Here is a 16,704-nt window from a genome sequence, read left to right on the forward strand (position 1 = left end):
AATGCATTTTTTGGTTCAAAAACATTAACAATTTGCATATCTATGGTTTGCAGAAAAATACAAGAGTTAAATTTTTTCTGCTTACTGACATTTCGGAATCTCACATTGTCCTCACAAGAAAAACAACATCATTTGTCATTTCTTCAAATACTTAATAGGAAATCTTTCATCCTGTTCCTCTTGTGGCTTGTGAATTATTATGGTGCTTATCTTAAAAAGATAAAGTTTAATCTTCTCTAACTCCAAGTTGCTTTTGTGCATCAACCAAACTTGAACCATACGAGGGCCATTCAATAAGTTCATGGCCTCACCCAGAAATACTGGTTGTTATAATACAGGATGTTACATTCTTTCGTGATGGGATAGTGATGCTTGAACATCGATGGACCAAGTGCATTGCTGTAAATGGAGATTATGTTGAAAAATAAAATATAAATTATCAGTCTGTGTTGTTCTGTTCTGGGTGAGGCCATGAACTTTTTGAACGGCCCTCGTCCAGATAGACGAGCAGAAAACAATCATTCATGTTTGGATATTGACAGTTATATGTGTTTTAGAAGGCTCACTGATATATATTCTGTTCGTCGATGATGATTCATGTGTATATATACATGTATAATGTAGTGAAGGACAGCAAACAGAAAGACTCCTATATTTTCGTGCAGATGTCATAACATTTATCCTATCTGAAGTAAACGACTGGGTCTGTACCGCCTTGATGGAGCCTCTTGTCTGTTCTGTCTTTCTGTGCGCTGAATGCAGCTCTTGTTTGTGTGACATACAATGGGCTCAGCGCCCTTCACTCCAGTGGCTGTTATGAAATATATTTAGAATTTCCATTTAGTGGTTAACCCTTGGGGATCCAGCCAGTCCTACCACCACATCACAGCTCTGATGCTCAGCCTCTTGTCATCATCAGCTGAGTTAACTGTGTTTGTTTTAGCCCAGTCCACCTGGCCCTCCATTTCATTACTTCAATTAGCGTGATTAGGATCTAAAATTGCTTGTGTCGGCTCGTTGATTGACAGCAATTGGCCACTTAGGGAAGAGAGATGCAGACGCAACAATGACTTGTGCAGTGAAACGCACATGTGTACTGTCCGTGCGTGTGAGTGTGCGTGGGTTTGTTTACCCTGATGGGAGCTGTGTTCACTGAAGATGAGAGCAATTCTTCAGTTAAACAATGTGAGACCACCACTATAGAAAAGTCCAGATATCTTGGTTTACCCATATGTGTGATGTGGGTGTTTAAGGGAATTGAAGATAATGATGTTTGCGAGTTTGTGTGTATCTATAGGGCTATAAATACAACCCTAAATCAAAATAAACCCTAACCCTAAGTGCAATCATATATGGACAAAAATGGGTCCTTCTCCACCATGTACAGCTTAATGTGCTCCATGTATGTTGCAATCAGCTTGAATCACATGTATGCTGATTGTGTGAGAGCGTGACAGACAGGCAATCACTACTCAGTCATGGCACGTTGGATTCAACCCAGTGGGAATTGGGATTGGGGCCGGCAGAGGCACATTAAACGGTCGGGTGTGATTTAGAGGACTGGCTGGTCTTCATGTCTTTTCTCATCACAGTCTTTGTGGTCCACACGGCCTAAGTAGTAACTACCTAAGCAAGGTCTTCAGTAACTATCTTCCCACCATCTTCATAGCACATGAGCCAGTGTTTATAGTACATCAGTGCCAAATATGGCCGTTCATCATCAGCCGTTTATAGTCAGAACTGCAGAGGTTCATGACAGAACATTAATCTGCTTCTCAAATAGGCAGCCTTAAGTCTCTTGGCCCCTGCTCTGCAAGTCTGACACATCTGATTGTCATTCACCCCCCTTTATCGTCATCATTCCCTTCTCGCCACTCTCTCAGTCTCAGTTTTTCACACCATTGTTTCTCTTTTCACCTTTGTGCAGTTCATCTTGGCTGTCTGGAGCTTTCCACCTACTCCTATTGTTTTTTTATTTTATTGTTTAGGTGTGTGCCTGTCATCATAATTAATCTAACAGTTAAATGGATGCTTTTCCCTGAGTACTAGTCATAAATCTAACATTATGTCTTGTCTATAAGGTGTGTTGTTTTTTTTTGTTATTTTCTTTTGCCATTTATAATACCAAATTACATACTTCCATCCATGCTCTAATTAATGTATTGAAATTAACAATGAATCAAAAAGCTGTGGCATGTCAAAGATGATCCTTATAAGTTAATCTTATTCAGTACCTCACCCACTCGTCCAAGTATCGCCCACTGCTATTGCCTCTCACATCCATGCAAAGGGTTTTAGTTTCTTTCAGCTGGTTTCCTGCTTGTCTTTCACGGCTTTGTCCTCCTACAGCTAACATTTAGAGAGAAAACACTCAGAATAACAAAATATATGCTACCTTCCATGAATAAAAGTTCAGAAATACCTTGCAGATACTGTCAAGCACCAGAACACAGGCAAAAATAGAGTAAATATAGGACTTAAAGCCTGTCCCATTGCCTGATATAGTACCACATACAGATAAGTGGAAAACCAAATAAAGACTCCTCATAAGGTGTTTGCCTATAAACTCTACCAGAGAGACGCATGTCACTGTTCCAAAAGTACTCCCTCAGATGTTACTTTAATGATGGTCTAGCATGTTTGTCTGAAGTCTCCAGAAGTTCACCTGGATTGAAATGTTCTGACTGTGAAAGCAATGGGATCTGATTCACATTATATTTATTCTCATTATCGAAACATATGTGGAGGCTAGTACGAAAGTAGACTGGAGAACAGAAGAGAATATGACCACAGCAATGTGCAAATAACTGTTTAAATAATGTTTAAATGAACTTAGAATGTGTGTCATGATTTGATTTTAAATGGTTTTAATGTCTTAGAATAGAATAGAATAGAATAGAATAGAATAGAATAGAATAGAATAGAATAGAATAGAATAGAATAGAATAGAATAGAAAATTGTGGTCCTTGTTGGACTCAAACTTGACATCCGTCAGTTGTTTTGATTGATTTCTACATTGCCTATGTAGCTGGATTTCCAAATGGTGCTTGGCCTCATGCTCTGTTCAGTTAGAATCTGTGTGTAAAACACAGAGGTGGAAGTGACTAAATGCTGGTGTAATGGGCTGAACTGGACAAAACTTTATTACCTGTGACATGTGGGGCGGTTTCTCGTCTGGTTAACATTCATTCTGGAGTCCTGAAAGCATCTGTATCTCACTCAACGCAACTTGGCAACCACGGGAAAACCATCTAATCACATAAGGACAAGAAAGTGCTGGCTACATGGAGCAAAAATTGTGTTCCTGGGAAAATCTTTAACCCTTAAACGGACAGCCTCATGTCACCAGCTCTGCAAAAGTTTTCAAAGCCACATACACATTTATTTTATCACCGCCCAATGAGCTGAAAGTGAAATGTTCCCACACAAATTAAAAGCAGCCTCAGTAAATGCTGACAATGTGTGTTTCGCAGAGATAGGTTTGCTGAAATGAACATGTTTAAACAGCTCTTCTTCTACATGTAATTTTAAGTGGGGCAGCTCCAATACGCCCCCTATGGACCAGTAGCTACTGTCAGCGTTGTCATCCCAGAAGAGACCACTTCTGCTTTATTACCCCATCCCCCGAAGGGGAGGCAAGGGGTATTGTTTTTGGTTCAGTTTGTTAATTTCTTTGTTTGTTAAATATCACTATAGCTATATAGCTATAGCTATAGTGATATTTAACAGCTATAGCTATAGCTATATCACTCTAGAAGCAGAACTATTAGTTGAATTCATACCAAATTAGGTTTATAGATTGCCAGTGTCCCAGAATTGACCTGATTACATTTTGGGAATGAATTTTTAAAATCTTTTTTTTCCCCATGTACTTTTAATAGGCAGAAGTTCACATGTCTGTAGCAGCAAAACTATTGCTAGAATTCATACCAAATCGGGTTTAATGATTGTCAATGACCCAAGATAGATATGGTTACATTTGGAGAAAAGTAAGTCAAAGTTCACATTTTTTATGAATTTTTAAAAGTCTTTTTTTTAATCTCCCATTTACTTATAATGGGCAAAATTTCACATGTCCATAAACACATCAATTTTGTTTCAATTTACTTCAAACTCGGCACATATATAGAGGCAATTGATATGCTGACATCAGCACATGCACAGACATGATGACATCAGCTGGATTGATGCCAAAATAAGCTACAATACATGCGAGGGGCGGGGTTTGTTGTGCCTGGCACCACTTGTTTATTCTTTTGATTTGTGTCCTATCTGTTGCATTTGTTCTGAACAACTGGGAATCATACAGTGAAGTTGAGAAAAACAACATTCAGCAGTATTGTGTTTACTGGGGCTTTTAATCAAAGTTCTTGTCCTTTCACTGTGCTCAAACTCCTCACATTTATTATTTTCTCCTTGTGCAGATGTCTGTGAAAAGTCCAAAAGGAGGACCAGAAAGTAGACCAGGCTCTGCTGCCAGGTCAGTGAAAGGCTCAGTGAGTACAGGGAAAATGAATACACTAATTTACAAGCTTTGATGAAGCTATGAACCACAATGCTTCACACCAGGCAGAAATCAGACCAAAAATGTCAGGATCTGAGAACACAACCCCTCCTCCTGCAGATCTCTCATGTACATCCCAGGTATAGGCTGAATATATGGAGGTACGACACAATTTGAATCTGCTACAGAAAAGTGAAGCTAAAATATCACAGTTATAGGTGCTGCCATGTTGCTTAATTTTGGGGTTCACAGAGTCTATGAAGTGACATACAACTGAAAAAGGTGAGAAAACTTCCTCACTTTAAAGCTCTACCTACCGATGTGGCATTTCTCACAGCACTTCGTAAAAGTTTGAACATGAACCACCCACCTCCCTCCAAAGCCCCCCCGCTTCCCCCTGCCTGAGCTCTGACGCTCTCCTCCTCTCACCTGATGCGAGCGGTGGAAGTGGAGGTGGAGGTGGAAGTCCGGTCCGCTTCGGTGTGTCCGCGGACCCCTCCCTCTGTAATCAGACACATCATCCACCTGCCGTGGCTCCTGTTCCATCAGTACAGTAGACCCTGTATTTAAGGGTCTGGTCTGTGCAGCCCTGGGTCAGTGTCTTCACTGCACCTCATCACCTGGGAGATGAGGTGCCCAGGCAAGGGGCGTGTGCAGGTGAATGCGCGGCCTCTGCGAATTTTCTGTGGACATCTGAGGTTTCATAGTCCATACATTTATCATCCTACATCATCCTACATTGTGTGACACCAAGTACATGTACGTGTATGAGTCCCGCGGTCATAAAAGCTGAACTTTGTGCAGACCTGTCTGTGGAGTCCGGTACACTCGACTTCCGGACTTTTATCTCCATCCTTCATTCATTGGACTCCTGCTTGTTCCCCTTAGTTGTTGTTTCTGTTAATAAATCCGTTTTTTCCCTTCCACATGTGCATTTCAGTTCTATCCAAACACATCCTAGACAGTAGACTGTGGTCAGTGACAGGAGGAGCAGTGCCAGTGAAGAGTCAGATTCAGAGGTACCCATACTGGATGCAGAGACGGCAGTAATGGATGATTGACAGGAGGCTCAGCCAGGTTCGGCCAATTATTTCATTTGGACCGAATAAAATGATTGGTCAGAATTTTATCAGAAATATGAGCAATATATGAGAATTAAACATTTTTGAGTTTCAATACCTGGTGGATTTCTTTTACATTTTAGCTTGACACACGCTTATTCGGAGCATTTTAAGATGACAAAAGTGTAAAAATGCCACATCATACGGTATAGCTTTAATAACTGGAGGTGAATTCAGTTTTTGTTGCAAAGGAATTGATGCACATAATGGGAAATGAAAACACCTTTTTCAATAAATTAGGACATAGTGAACTTTTAACTCATATGACTTATCCTCAACAACAGAATGTTCTACTTCTTGTACTCTTTATTAGAGCCATATGTTACGTAGCCTGCACTGCATAGTTTATTCACTCCAAACCAGACAATTTAATGTCACTTCACATTTTATGGAAATATAATTGGTTACTGGTTATTACAGCCTGTGATTGGCTAAAACCTGTAACTAGAACACAATCATGTGCAGGAGTTTAGTTTGCTTTCAGAACACTTGAGTTATCCTAAGCTGAAAGATGTTTTTTTGGGAATTTTTGTGGAACTTCAACATTTTTAATTAGCACAGGTGACATACTCATATGATCATTGTACTATGTGGTAGAATAGCATCTCATCCTCACCTCATTCTTATTCTGAGGTGAGTGAACACAAGATCAAACCCAGCATAGCCAGCCTGCTCTAGATACTTACATTATTGAGAGTTCCCTGAAACTTTTCAATATATTCAAACCATTTTCTCCCATAGCCAGTCCTGTCTATCAGCGGTCTAAAACGCTTAAACGTGTAACAGCTAGGAGATTTGACCTTCAAGCAGGATTCTTCTCATAAGCCATCAAACTCTGATTCGATGTGTTTTTTGTTGTTGTTGTTGGTGGTGGTGGTTTTAAGGTGGGTGAATTATTCATTTTAATTAAAGGCCATTAAGATCACTTTAAATTGATTATGGTTTCTTTCTCTCCTAGCACGTCTTCACGAGGGGGGAAGGGTGCAGCAGCAGCAACAGCAGCTGGCAGATTGCCCATGAATGGGAGTTTCAAAAAAAAGGCCCTTCAGCTCAGTCTCTCCAAGAAATTCTGGTTATTATCATTCTCTGTTTCTAATCAACATTGATTAGGACAAGGCGAGTGGGATGTGTAGATTTGTGCACCCAATTAGTGTCATCGATTTGTACATCAGCAACAAAATAAGCCTTCAGAGTTTGAACCCTCTTTAGAAATGCTTCCTCCCTTCCCTTTTCCAGTGATTGACGTAACAAGTGATGTCAGTTGATTGCACTGCTTATATGTTTCAATCATTTTGTTCATACTGAGCAACTATCTCAAGAACTACACCTTTCCAGACATACCATTAAGTAATCACTTTTGTGTGCCAGTGAAAGTAAATTATGAGGGGAAATTATAGGCCTGGCTTTGATGGTGACAGATCTCAACAACTGGCACAAAAATGCACAATTCACAGCACAAAGACAAAGTCCCCCTCAGAGCAGGAGAAAGGTGAGGAGGGGGCTCAGCGACGTGGCAAACGGAGTCTCAGCAACAGCTCAGCAGTGGCCGCTGCCTACATCTCCTACCTCAACAAACTCTTCGGCCAGGTCAGTGCATCAACACATCACTACATGCTATCACAGCCTCACGCACAAGTCATTTTATTATTATTGGTTTTATTTGATACATGTGCAATTGAGTCAGAGGAATCCTTTAAGTTATGCAACTGTGCTGAAATTGTGTGTCCACAGAAGAATGGCTCAAACTCAGGACACACTACGTTTTAGGTATTAATTTGTTAGATTTATGTCTCCTGTCCAGTGCAGTTAGGGTAAATGAAACATCATTTTATTGATGTAACTTCATTGAAAAATTCATCAAAGAGGGGAAGCAAACACTGTGCTGTCATGAGACCCATTTGTAATCAATGTTATACTTTACACAAAGATACATGGACACAAACACACACCATCAGTGTCCTGAGAAATTTGGCTTAGAAGTACAGAGAAACAAACACACACAGTGCTGAACTTCAGGAATATTGCTGTAATACTGTAGTTAAATGACTTACAGTTACACCACCTGGCCAAAGAAGTTACACATGTAATATTAATTTTGGCTGCCTTTAGCTTTAAATATGAGATGCATTTGCTGTGGCATTGTCCCACTAAATGTCACAATATTTATTACCATCTAGAGTAGCATTAGTTATTAGCCATGATCTTGTATTGATGATGTTAGTCACATCCCAAGATTCTCAAAAGGGTTCAGGTCGGAAGATTTATGTGTGAAAATTATGTCTCATGGTCACTGAACCACTTTTTCTCCTGTATTGTCATCTTGGAATATGTCTGTGCCATCATGAAAGAAAAAAATCCACTGATGTTCAGACCAGCTCATATATATTCAAGTTTATCTGAACTTATTTTATAGGAACATAATGTTACTGAACTTAGACCTAACCAACTGAACCAACCCCAGATCATAACCCTGCCCCCACAGGCTTGTACTATAGGCACTAGGCATGATGGGTAATCACCAGTGATGGGCAAGCTACTTGGAAAATGTAGTGAGCTAAGCTACCAGTTACTCTGCTATAAATGAAGCTTCACTACACAGAAGCTACCACCCAGTCAAATGTAGCAAGCTAAGTTACACAAACACTGCAGAAGAAGCTCACTACATGTGAAGCTACTTTAAGTTGCGTCAACTTACATGGCAATAAACACAAGAAACTACATGTTTAAATTACCAAATACATGCAAAGTCAATTCCATTGGGTTATCAATATGCCAGAGTAACTATAATTAAAGACCAACAATTACTGGCCAGTTACTGACATCTGCAGACCAGGATGTAATTAACAATGCTCAATATGGTCCAGCTGGAGTTTAAAGTCACGTGGAAGTAGAAGGGAGTAAACAGAATGCTTTGGATGGCTGTGCAGGCAGGGGACTCACTAAAAACCAGGCATTTCACCCAGGGGTGGGGCTCTACGTCCTAAAAACCAGGCATTTCACCCAGGGGTGGGGCTCTATGTCCTAAAAACCAGGCATTTCACCCAGGGGTGGGGCTCTACGTCCTAAAAACCAGGCGTTTCACCCAGGGGTGGGGCTCTACGTCCTAAAAACCAGGCGTTTCACCCAGGGGTGGGGTTCTACGTCCTAAAAACCAGGCATTTCACCCAGGGGTGGGGCTCTACGTCCTGCGTCACTCACATCGTGGACATCATGGACAGTGCACTTTTGAGTTTATCTGATTGGGTTTGAAGTGTGGAAGAGAATAATTTATTTAAGGTGAAATATGAACAAGGAGGCATTGTCAGCTTCAGATTTAAGAGTTTTATTTAAACAAATGTTCAAAAATAACTGTAACCCTATGTTTGCCTCATGTTGAATACATTTACATTCATGCAGCTGCTTGTGTGACCAGTAAAACCTACAAACTGCTGATTAAGTCAGGATCATTTTATAATAGTGAGGAAATACCACAAATGGATTTTTGGGCAAACTAAATAGAGTAGTCGGACATGTCACCATTTCTAAAACATGCGTTTAAAAAAGAAAGAAAGCAAAAATTGAGAGTATACGCACTTTTCCAGAGACCACTACACCACTGACAAACTGGTTCCTTTAGTGCAGTGTTTGTCAAACTGGAGGGTGTGAAGTCTTTCTAGGGGGATCATGGGTTCACTCCTGGGTGTTTTTTTGTTCTTCAGGTTAGAACATGTATCAGGTGGAACTAATGTTTGATCGTTGAAGCACCCTGGACTCATTTTAGGGACGTACACCAAACCAATCTACTGCCATGGTGATCTGTCACTAGACTAGACAAGAGTTTAGGTTTGGACAACGGACAAGGACTGGACTGGAAAAGACACATGGAGCATGTTTGTGTTTTGGACCAGTTTGGACTTTAATGTTCTCAGATGTCCGGTGGAAACGGGCTCACTGACCCACTGATATTGGTCACATGTTCATCTGTGGAACCAACATGTGTTTGTTGGTCTAAAAAAAGCAGCTTTATTGTCATAGTTGTAGATAATTGCGCATTTCCTATTTTTATTTGGAAAAAATATTGTCTCAGTAAGCAGTCTGGTTGAGTTTATTTAGCAAAAATCTCAGTTATTTTTCAGAGGGAAACCGGCTGTAGTGCTCTGTACTGTAGGTTTGGTGTCTCTGAAAAGAGCCTTTGTGGTGATCACCGTCCACATACCTCAGCCAACAACCATCGGATGTTCTGCACAACACCGGCTCCCTCTGCAGTAAAGTGGACGCCGTCATCTGACAGGTGCTCCAGGTGAGACCAGGTGCTCCAGGTGAGACCAGGTGCGGGTCTCATCTCCACCTCCGCCATGAAAATAATGCTCCTGGTCCGCTCCATACCCCATCTGCTGTCCGCTCACTGGTACCGCCAGCAACGACGCGGGAGGATGTCGGAGAACAGGAAGTGGAAAAGGCTCCATCACTGCCCAGAGTTTCCGCTACGGTTTACAAGCGCGGGCACGGCGCTTCCAAGAACGTGCACGACGACGTTCCAGTAAGACACGCCCACTCCGAGCAAAACACCTGGTTCATAGTGAGTCCTGTGTGTGTGTGTGTGTGTGTGTGTGTGTGTGTGTGTGTGTGTGTGTGTGTGTGTGTGTGTGTGTGTGTGTACCGGTCCGAACGATCTGGAGTGTTTGTGTTGTGGATAATATAATTACATTATCTAGTCTGCAAACTGCTTTTCCACTGTGTTAAGCCATATAAAAATAGTGTCTGTGGTCGTTACCACTACTTGATCAAAAAAGAGTTAAGCTACTGAAACCTTACTTGATTCAGGAAATAGTGACGTCACCGCCAAGCTACTGAGAATTGTAGTAAGTTACAAGTTAGCGACGCTACTGCCCAACACTGGTTATCACCTCATCGGCCTCTCCTCTTACTCTGACGTGTTCATGACTCTGGAACAGGGTCAATCTGGACTCATCAGACCACATGACCTTTATCCATTGAAACACAGTCCAATCTATATGCTCTTAATCAAACTGATGGTTGTTTAGTCCATACAGACCCCAACAGCCCCTGGCAGCCAAAACTGCTACTGATGTAAACTGTTGAACCCTTTCATGCACAGTGGTCACTCCAGTGGACAGTTCTTCTCCAGCTGTTCTCATGTATATTCAGGGTTTTGGTTGTTTTAGTTCCATATCAGCCAACACAGTGGACACTTATGCACCATCCCATAATACACTGACATTCAGACCATTACTGTAACTTTGCTGTTCTTGATAAACCTGATCTGCAGTGACATGTTTTAGTGTAAATCAATTGCTAATTGTTATTAGACTGTAATTAACAGGTTTTTTTTTTTTAAACTTTTGTTGTTGTTGTTGTTGTTTTTTTTTGCATATTATCTCCATGCAGTGAATAATAACTAGTATTAGAGTATGTTCAAATGTGAGAAAACATCTGATTGGCCGCATTAAAAATGTCTTTATTGCATAGTTTTCCATATCATTTTCTGATATTAGATTTTAAATACATGTTTCTTTGCTTCAAAAATGAAATACATGGTGTCCAGCTGAATGGAAATTTTTGTAACATTTTCTTTTTTTTTTTTTTTTTTTTTAAATCGATCACATTGGGGGGTGTTTTGTTTGTTTGTTTGATGTCTAAAGAGGAATAAAAACACTGCAGAAAAATATCTTGACTACATTTCACATAATTAGTGCATGAAAGGGTTAATACCTGTTGATCCACTAAGCCTATCAATATATGTAAATAATTGGAGTAAAATGTAGTTTTTCATCATTTCATGGTGATCAGATATGAGCTACTTGGATGTTCAGAGGCTCCGGAGGGAATGTGGAAACACCGTCATCTTCTACAACATTGATTCACCAGTAAAACCCATGGAGTTTGATCAATGACAGTGGATGGAGATGCTTGTTTTATGTTCAATTCATGATATATTTTCCTGAAAAAGTCATTTTTTTCTTCACTTTTCTCTGTTTTGATATAATAACCTTTGGATTTACTCCGAGTTTTCTTCAACATCTAAATTAAATATAGGAAATTAAATATAGGAAAATAAATGATTTACAGTGAAAAATGCAAAATACAGAGGATAACATAACAATACATGGTGATAAATCACTTAAGAAAGGTTAAATAGAGAGAAAATTCATTTGGGAACTGCCAGAAAAGTAGCACTGGGTCTTTATGGGTTAAGAAATGAGAATCTACTCCCTGCATCAGTTAAAAAGTTAAAGAACTTGTGTGCAACTGAAATATATTGATCTCTGCTGTAATTATCCAGTGGAATGACCTTACCTTTATTTATTTGGATCAGGTAGTGTATCAAACTGTATTTATCTTAGATTGTCAATGTGGAAACTTTTGCAGGACTGAGCACTCACTTTCTCTACATCACATAAGGGAACAGGTTCTACACAGTAAAATACAAGAGCATCATTCATTTTACAGTGTTACAGGACATGTTGCTTATATTAATGGTGGATTCTTGGATTTTCCAGGTTGACATAATCAATTTATGAGGTAAAAACTGCCGAGTGTGATGGTCATGATGAATATTATGTGTTAATTTATGTTTCTAAAGCTCCCTCATCGCACCATTAAGGATGAGTTGGAGCTTAAATAAAAACTAAATTGATTTTTAAGCATGACAAAATCAATTTATAAATCAATATCTGTCGTATAAAATGATACACATATCTTGGTGTTTTGCAAGTGACAGTCTGCACTTGGCCTGATTACAAGCTGGTCATAGAAGAGGAAGAACAAAACCACAGAGAATCAATACTGTTGCATTCAAACAGGAATTTATCGGACCGTATTGCATAACCTACAAAACACCCTTCTTTCAATTCCACTTCAGAAATGATATATTTCTTCTTGAACACTGGACCATTTTCCCTTAAAAGTGTATTTTTAGTAAAGTTAATGCCTTGGATCTGTTTACAGCTGTTCTCAGACTGAACAAGGTATTACAAAATATTTGTGAAAATGACAGTTGAAAATGAGTCACTAAAAGATCTTGTTAAATAGCACCTTGCTACCCCAATTTTTCTTCAAAGAATAACTGCAAAACAAAAAAATATGTGTATCATGACAAACCCATGGAAAATATGAACTAATACCTTTTTTCGTTTTATGACTATGCAATAGGGATCTTATCAATGACATAAGTTTTAGTGGTGTTTTATTCCACACTAGAAATGTTTATGTCATGACTTTTCACAAGATATAATATATTTTTCATAACAGATATACATTTCGAGCATTGTGAGCCTGAGGAAACCTGCTATTTAAAGCCAAATGAAAGGCTTTTCAAAGAGCTTCATCATCACAGGAGGAGGATTTACAGGGAAAGATAATGGTAAAATCCACGCCAAGGGGAATTGTGTCCATGAACCTTTTAATGATGTTTCATAGCTATACATCTTAATTACTAATGGCACAGTTTGATTGTTTTATAGGGCTTTAAAGGAAATTAAAGCTATTTCACAATGACCTTGGGAAACTCCTCTGCTGACGTACTCTCCGACCTCACCAGCTACGAATGAGCTCTTCTGTAACAGTGCCTGGTTTATGTTCACTACCAGCCAAGCAGAGAGGGCTGCATCGTATCCATGGAGCGGACTGACACATTTATTTGGCGGCTGCCCTGAGTCAGGGGCAGATCAAGCGGCCATCCGTCCTGCAGCCTTCCTAATCCTTGCCTCAACACAAGTATTAATAACCCCTTCAGCAAGGTTCGCTGTCAGCCCTCATTAAATCCAACTGAAGAAGAGACAGAGAGACAAAGTGCCGCAGAAGAACATTTGATGCATTCACATGTCAGATAAAGCCGCTGTGGAAAGACAGACAAATGAGAAGTAAAACAGATAGCAGTCATCAGACATGAATATCCACTATAAATGGCTAAAGTACCTTTTCAGATGGAGGACCCTATGTTTGTGTGCATCACGTTCCTCTGATACCTGTCAATGTGTCATGCTTATAAAGCAGGAGGCTGTTCAATGGGCCATGTGAAGGCAGACAGAATGAAATTAACTGTTAATGGGCACATTCTGACGGATGAATTGAGAGTCTCGGTAGCATGCCGTTCTAATCCTTTCTGGATGAAAAAAATCCAATTAATGCGTTGACCTTGCTATCTAAATATGCCCTTGTAGGCTGGAGGATCCTTTGCAGAGTAAACAGAGGTGCATACTCTGGCAGCAGGACATGTTTGTACAACAGCATTTAAAAAAAAAAAAAATCACCTCAAAACTTTTACATTTCTATACAAAATCTTAAGTGTTTTCGCATTTTGAGTCAGGGTGCTTACATAAGAGGATATCTCTTGATGCAATTGCAACTTGGCATTGCATTTGTGCTTCAACTTTGTTGGCAATATTACACAGTGAATAATCATTTGAACGCCTGCCATGCAGAGAAGCTTCCAAATAAACTATGGGGGCCTCTCCTTTTCCTGAAGCTATTGTGCACTTCAACAGGATGACCTTGTATGATTTATGTATAAAGCACCCTGAGTGCCAACACGTATTAGGAGAGAAAAATATTGCACTTCTCTTTACATAGTTCCAGCACTGCTCAGATTTGCCTTTTTATCTCTCATTTTTCAGCAGTAAATGAAGACCAACTGAAGGCTGAAACAGCGTTCAACCCATTTCCCTTAGTGAAAGCAACAGTAATTCAATATGTGCAACTCGATCAGAATGGCAAGGTCCTGCATGAACATCTAAATGTACAAATGTAGGCGGAGTTTTAGCATTAAACAGACTGAGATCAAAGTAAAAATTTGGTGCACTTCCTCAATGTGAAATATGTGTATTAAGTATTTTCACTTTCAATGACCTCCTTTCTTAATATGATGTAGTTTACTTCTATTGTCATTTATAATTATAAAGCCAGTAATACAATCCAGAAAGGTGAAAACTGCAAAAAATCACCCCTGTAATGAAATGACTGAATGAAACCAAAGCCCACAATATCATAAATATTCAGGGAATACACCAATACTGTGCATGGACAACAGAAGTTTATTAAACATAATATTTTAACTCATTATGTTTCCGTACTGTGTGAAAGTGAAGAGAGAGAAACCAGCGGCAAATTTGCAGCAATCAGTCTATATAAGCTTATGTGTCAAGCTGGTTTCTTTGAACTTAAAGATCCTCAGGCTTACAGCATCTTTGTGCAGAGCAGTATCTCCATACGTCAGACTGAGTTGCTCTATACTAAGATGACTGAGTTTGCATGTTTTCATACTCCCCTGTGGATGTGATGATGTATCCGTGCAACAATGTTAGCGAGCTCTGAAGTCACGATCTCCATTTAAACAAGAGTAGTCTCATTTAATCACCGCTTTAAGCTTGATTTAATGTTGTAGTAATATATTATCATTTCATATGTAAAATAAATGTGTGTCTGTACATTTGCTAATTAATTATACATTTGTTTAAACTACTAAAGCATCTTACACTGCATATATAAGCAAACATTTTGCTGCAATTTGAACACATAATATGTTCTATCAAGATTTGCTGTCTGCAACTAATGGAGCCATTAACATATTGCTACTTTAGTTCTGTACTTATATGTCAGTTTTATCAAAAGCAATTATGTACTTAAGCTGACAATATGAAATTTCAATTCACAGCACCTAAACTTTTCTGACAATGCAAGAGAGAAGTGAAAGGAAGAAGCACCCTGACTAAATGTTAAAACAAGGTAGTGAATGTTGAATGTTGAACAGACAGGTCATATGCAAATTGCATCCCTTATGTCAAGTGCATATGTTTTATGTATTTGTATCATGGTGTCCGTTTGTTCTGCATTTCTTTGTGACAGTGCAGAGTTTGTGTATCTCACTGTCATATGGTTTTGCGTGGGCGTGTATTTGTATGCACACAGCTTATGCAGTGTCGCTCCTCTGGATGTAATGTGTGCGTGTAAATGTGACTGTAGGAGTGTGCTGTATTGTGTCATTTTGCAAATTAGAAAGACATGTCGCTGGGTGAAATCCCATTAGGGTGTACTGTCAGCATGCGGCGGTGTTGACATGATATGCATGTTATTCTAATTTGGTAGTCAAAAACAGATTATCACTGGGGTATTTCTCTTGAGAATTTTCTGTTTTAAGCCATCCTGATTTTCCACCGTATACACTGATGCTGTCTTGTAATTATTTCCACTGTCTCTCCTTTTATGCTTTTCACACAGGAGAGGGAGCTAATGCCAGAGGAGCTGGATGGTAAGATGCTGGTTGTGTAATTAGGATGTAGGTGCATGGTAAATTAAAAGTCAATTGCACAGCTTTATCAATCACATTGATATTTTTCAAAGTTGCTTCTCAGTATGGCTCATGTAAGAGATGCATGTAGGAGCTTTCTTCGATTGCCTTTAAATGCTGTTTGCTAGTCACTCAAAATCAATCAAAACTACATTAAATCATTTTCTAGAGCTTCCTGCATTCCTGTGAGCTAAAATCAACCATTTACAGACAAGTTAATCTTCCTTCAGTTTGTGTGCAGTCTGCATGCATATGCTCATCTCAGAGAAAACATCATTTTCATCCTATTTTATGGTTTGTTGCAACTGCTGTGGTTTGTTTGTCTTTGTCAGAACTGCAAGAGGCCTTTAAGGAATTTGATTATGATGCGGATGGCTTCATACATTACAAAGACATCGCAGACTGCATGAGGACCATGGGCTACATGCCTACAGAGATGGAGCTCATCGAAATCATCCAGCAAATCAAAATGAAATGTGTGTATTCACCTGCATATACTGTATGTATGCATGTTTTTTTTTCTTTTTCTTCAGTGGTTATACATCGTGTGTGTGCATGATTGATGTATCCTTCTGAAGTGAGCAGGTGTGAGTACATGAGTAATGTCTCTTTGTGTTGCACAAACACATGCGTTTGCATACACGAAGCTCTTTTCTGCAAGTTCACAAGGAAGTGATATTTGTCTTTGAAGCTGGGGACATTTGAGATGTTTTAGCAGACTGATTAATGGCCCCAACACTGCAGGTGCAGAGGTGTATGAGTGTGAGTCTGCATGGAGAAGTGTGTTTAGTTC

At 39.5% G+C, this 16,704-nt stretch overlaps 1 protein-coding gene and 1 long non-coding RNA gene across 4 annotated transcripts in view; both read left to right on the forward strand.

The window, feature by feature from the left end:
• Positions 1–16,704, forward strand: part of cabp4 (calcium binding protein 4) — a 29,157-nt gene that overhangs the window by 1,716 nt on the left and 10,737 nt on the right. For 2 of the 3 annotated variants that reach the window (XM_030138587.1, XM_030138596.1), the window contains exons 2-6: positions 4,426–4,481; positions 6,585–6,698; positions 7,081–7,213; positions 15,842–15,872; positions 16,244–16,387. In XM_030138587.1, the coding sequence (XP_029994447.1) occupies positions 4,426–4,481; positions 6,585–6,698; positions 7,081–7,213; positions 15,842–15,872; positions 16,244–16,387 (478 nt within the window). The remainder of the gene's footprint in view (positions 1–4,425; positions 4,482–6,584; positions 6,699–7,080; positions 7,214–15,841; positions 15,873–16,243; positions 16,388–16,704) is intronic. The other variant, XM_030138603.1, reaches the window with a different exon arrangement.
• On the forward strand, positions 11,751–13,859 carry LOC115422337 (uncharacterized). Its single transcript, XR_003935832.1, has 2 exons — positions 11,751–13,146; positions 13,178–13,859. It is a non-coding gene; the product is annotated as an uncharacterized LOC115422337 (long non-coding RNA).

Source organism: Sphaeramia orbicularis, chromosome 1, assembly GCF_902148855.1.
Source record: "Sphaeramia orbicularis chromosome 1, fSphaOr1.1, whole genome shotgun sequence".
Taxonomy (NCBI): Eukaryota; Metazoa; Chordata; class Actinopteri; order Kurtiformes; family Apogonidae; genus Sphaeramia; species Sphaeramia orbicularis.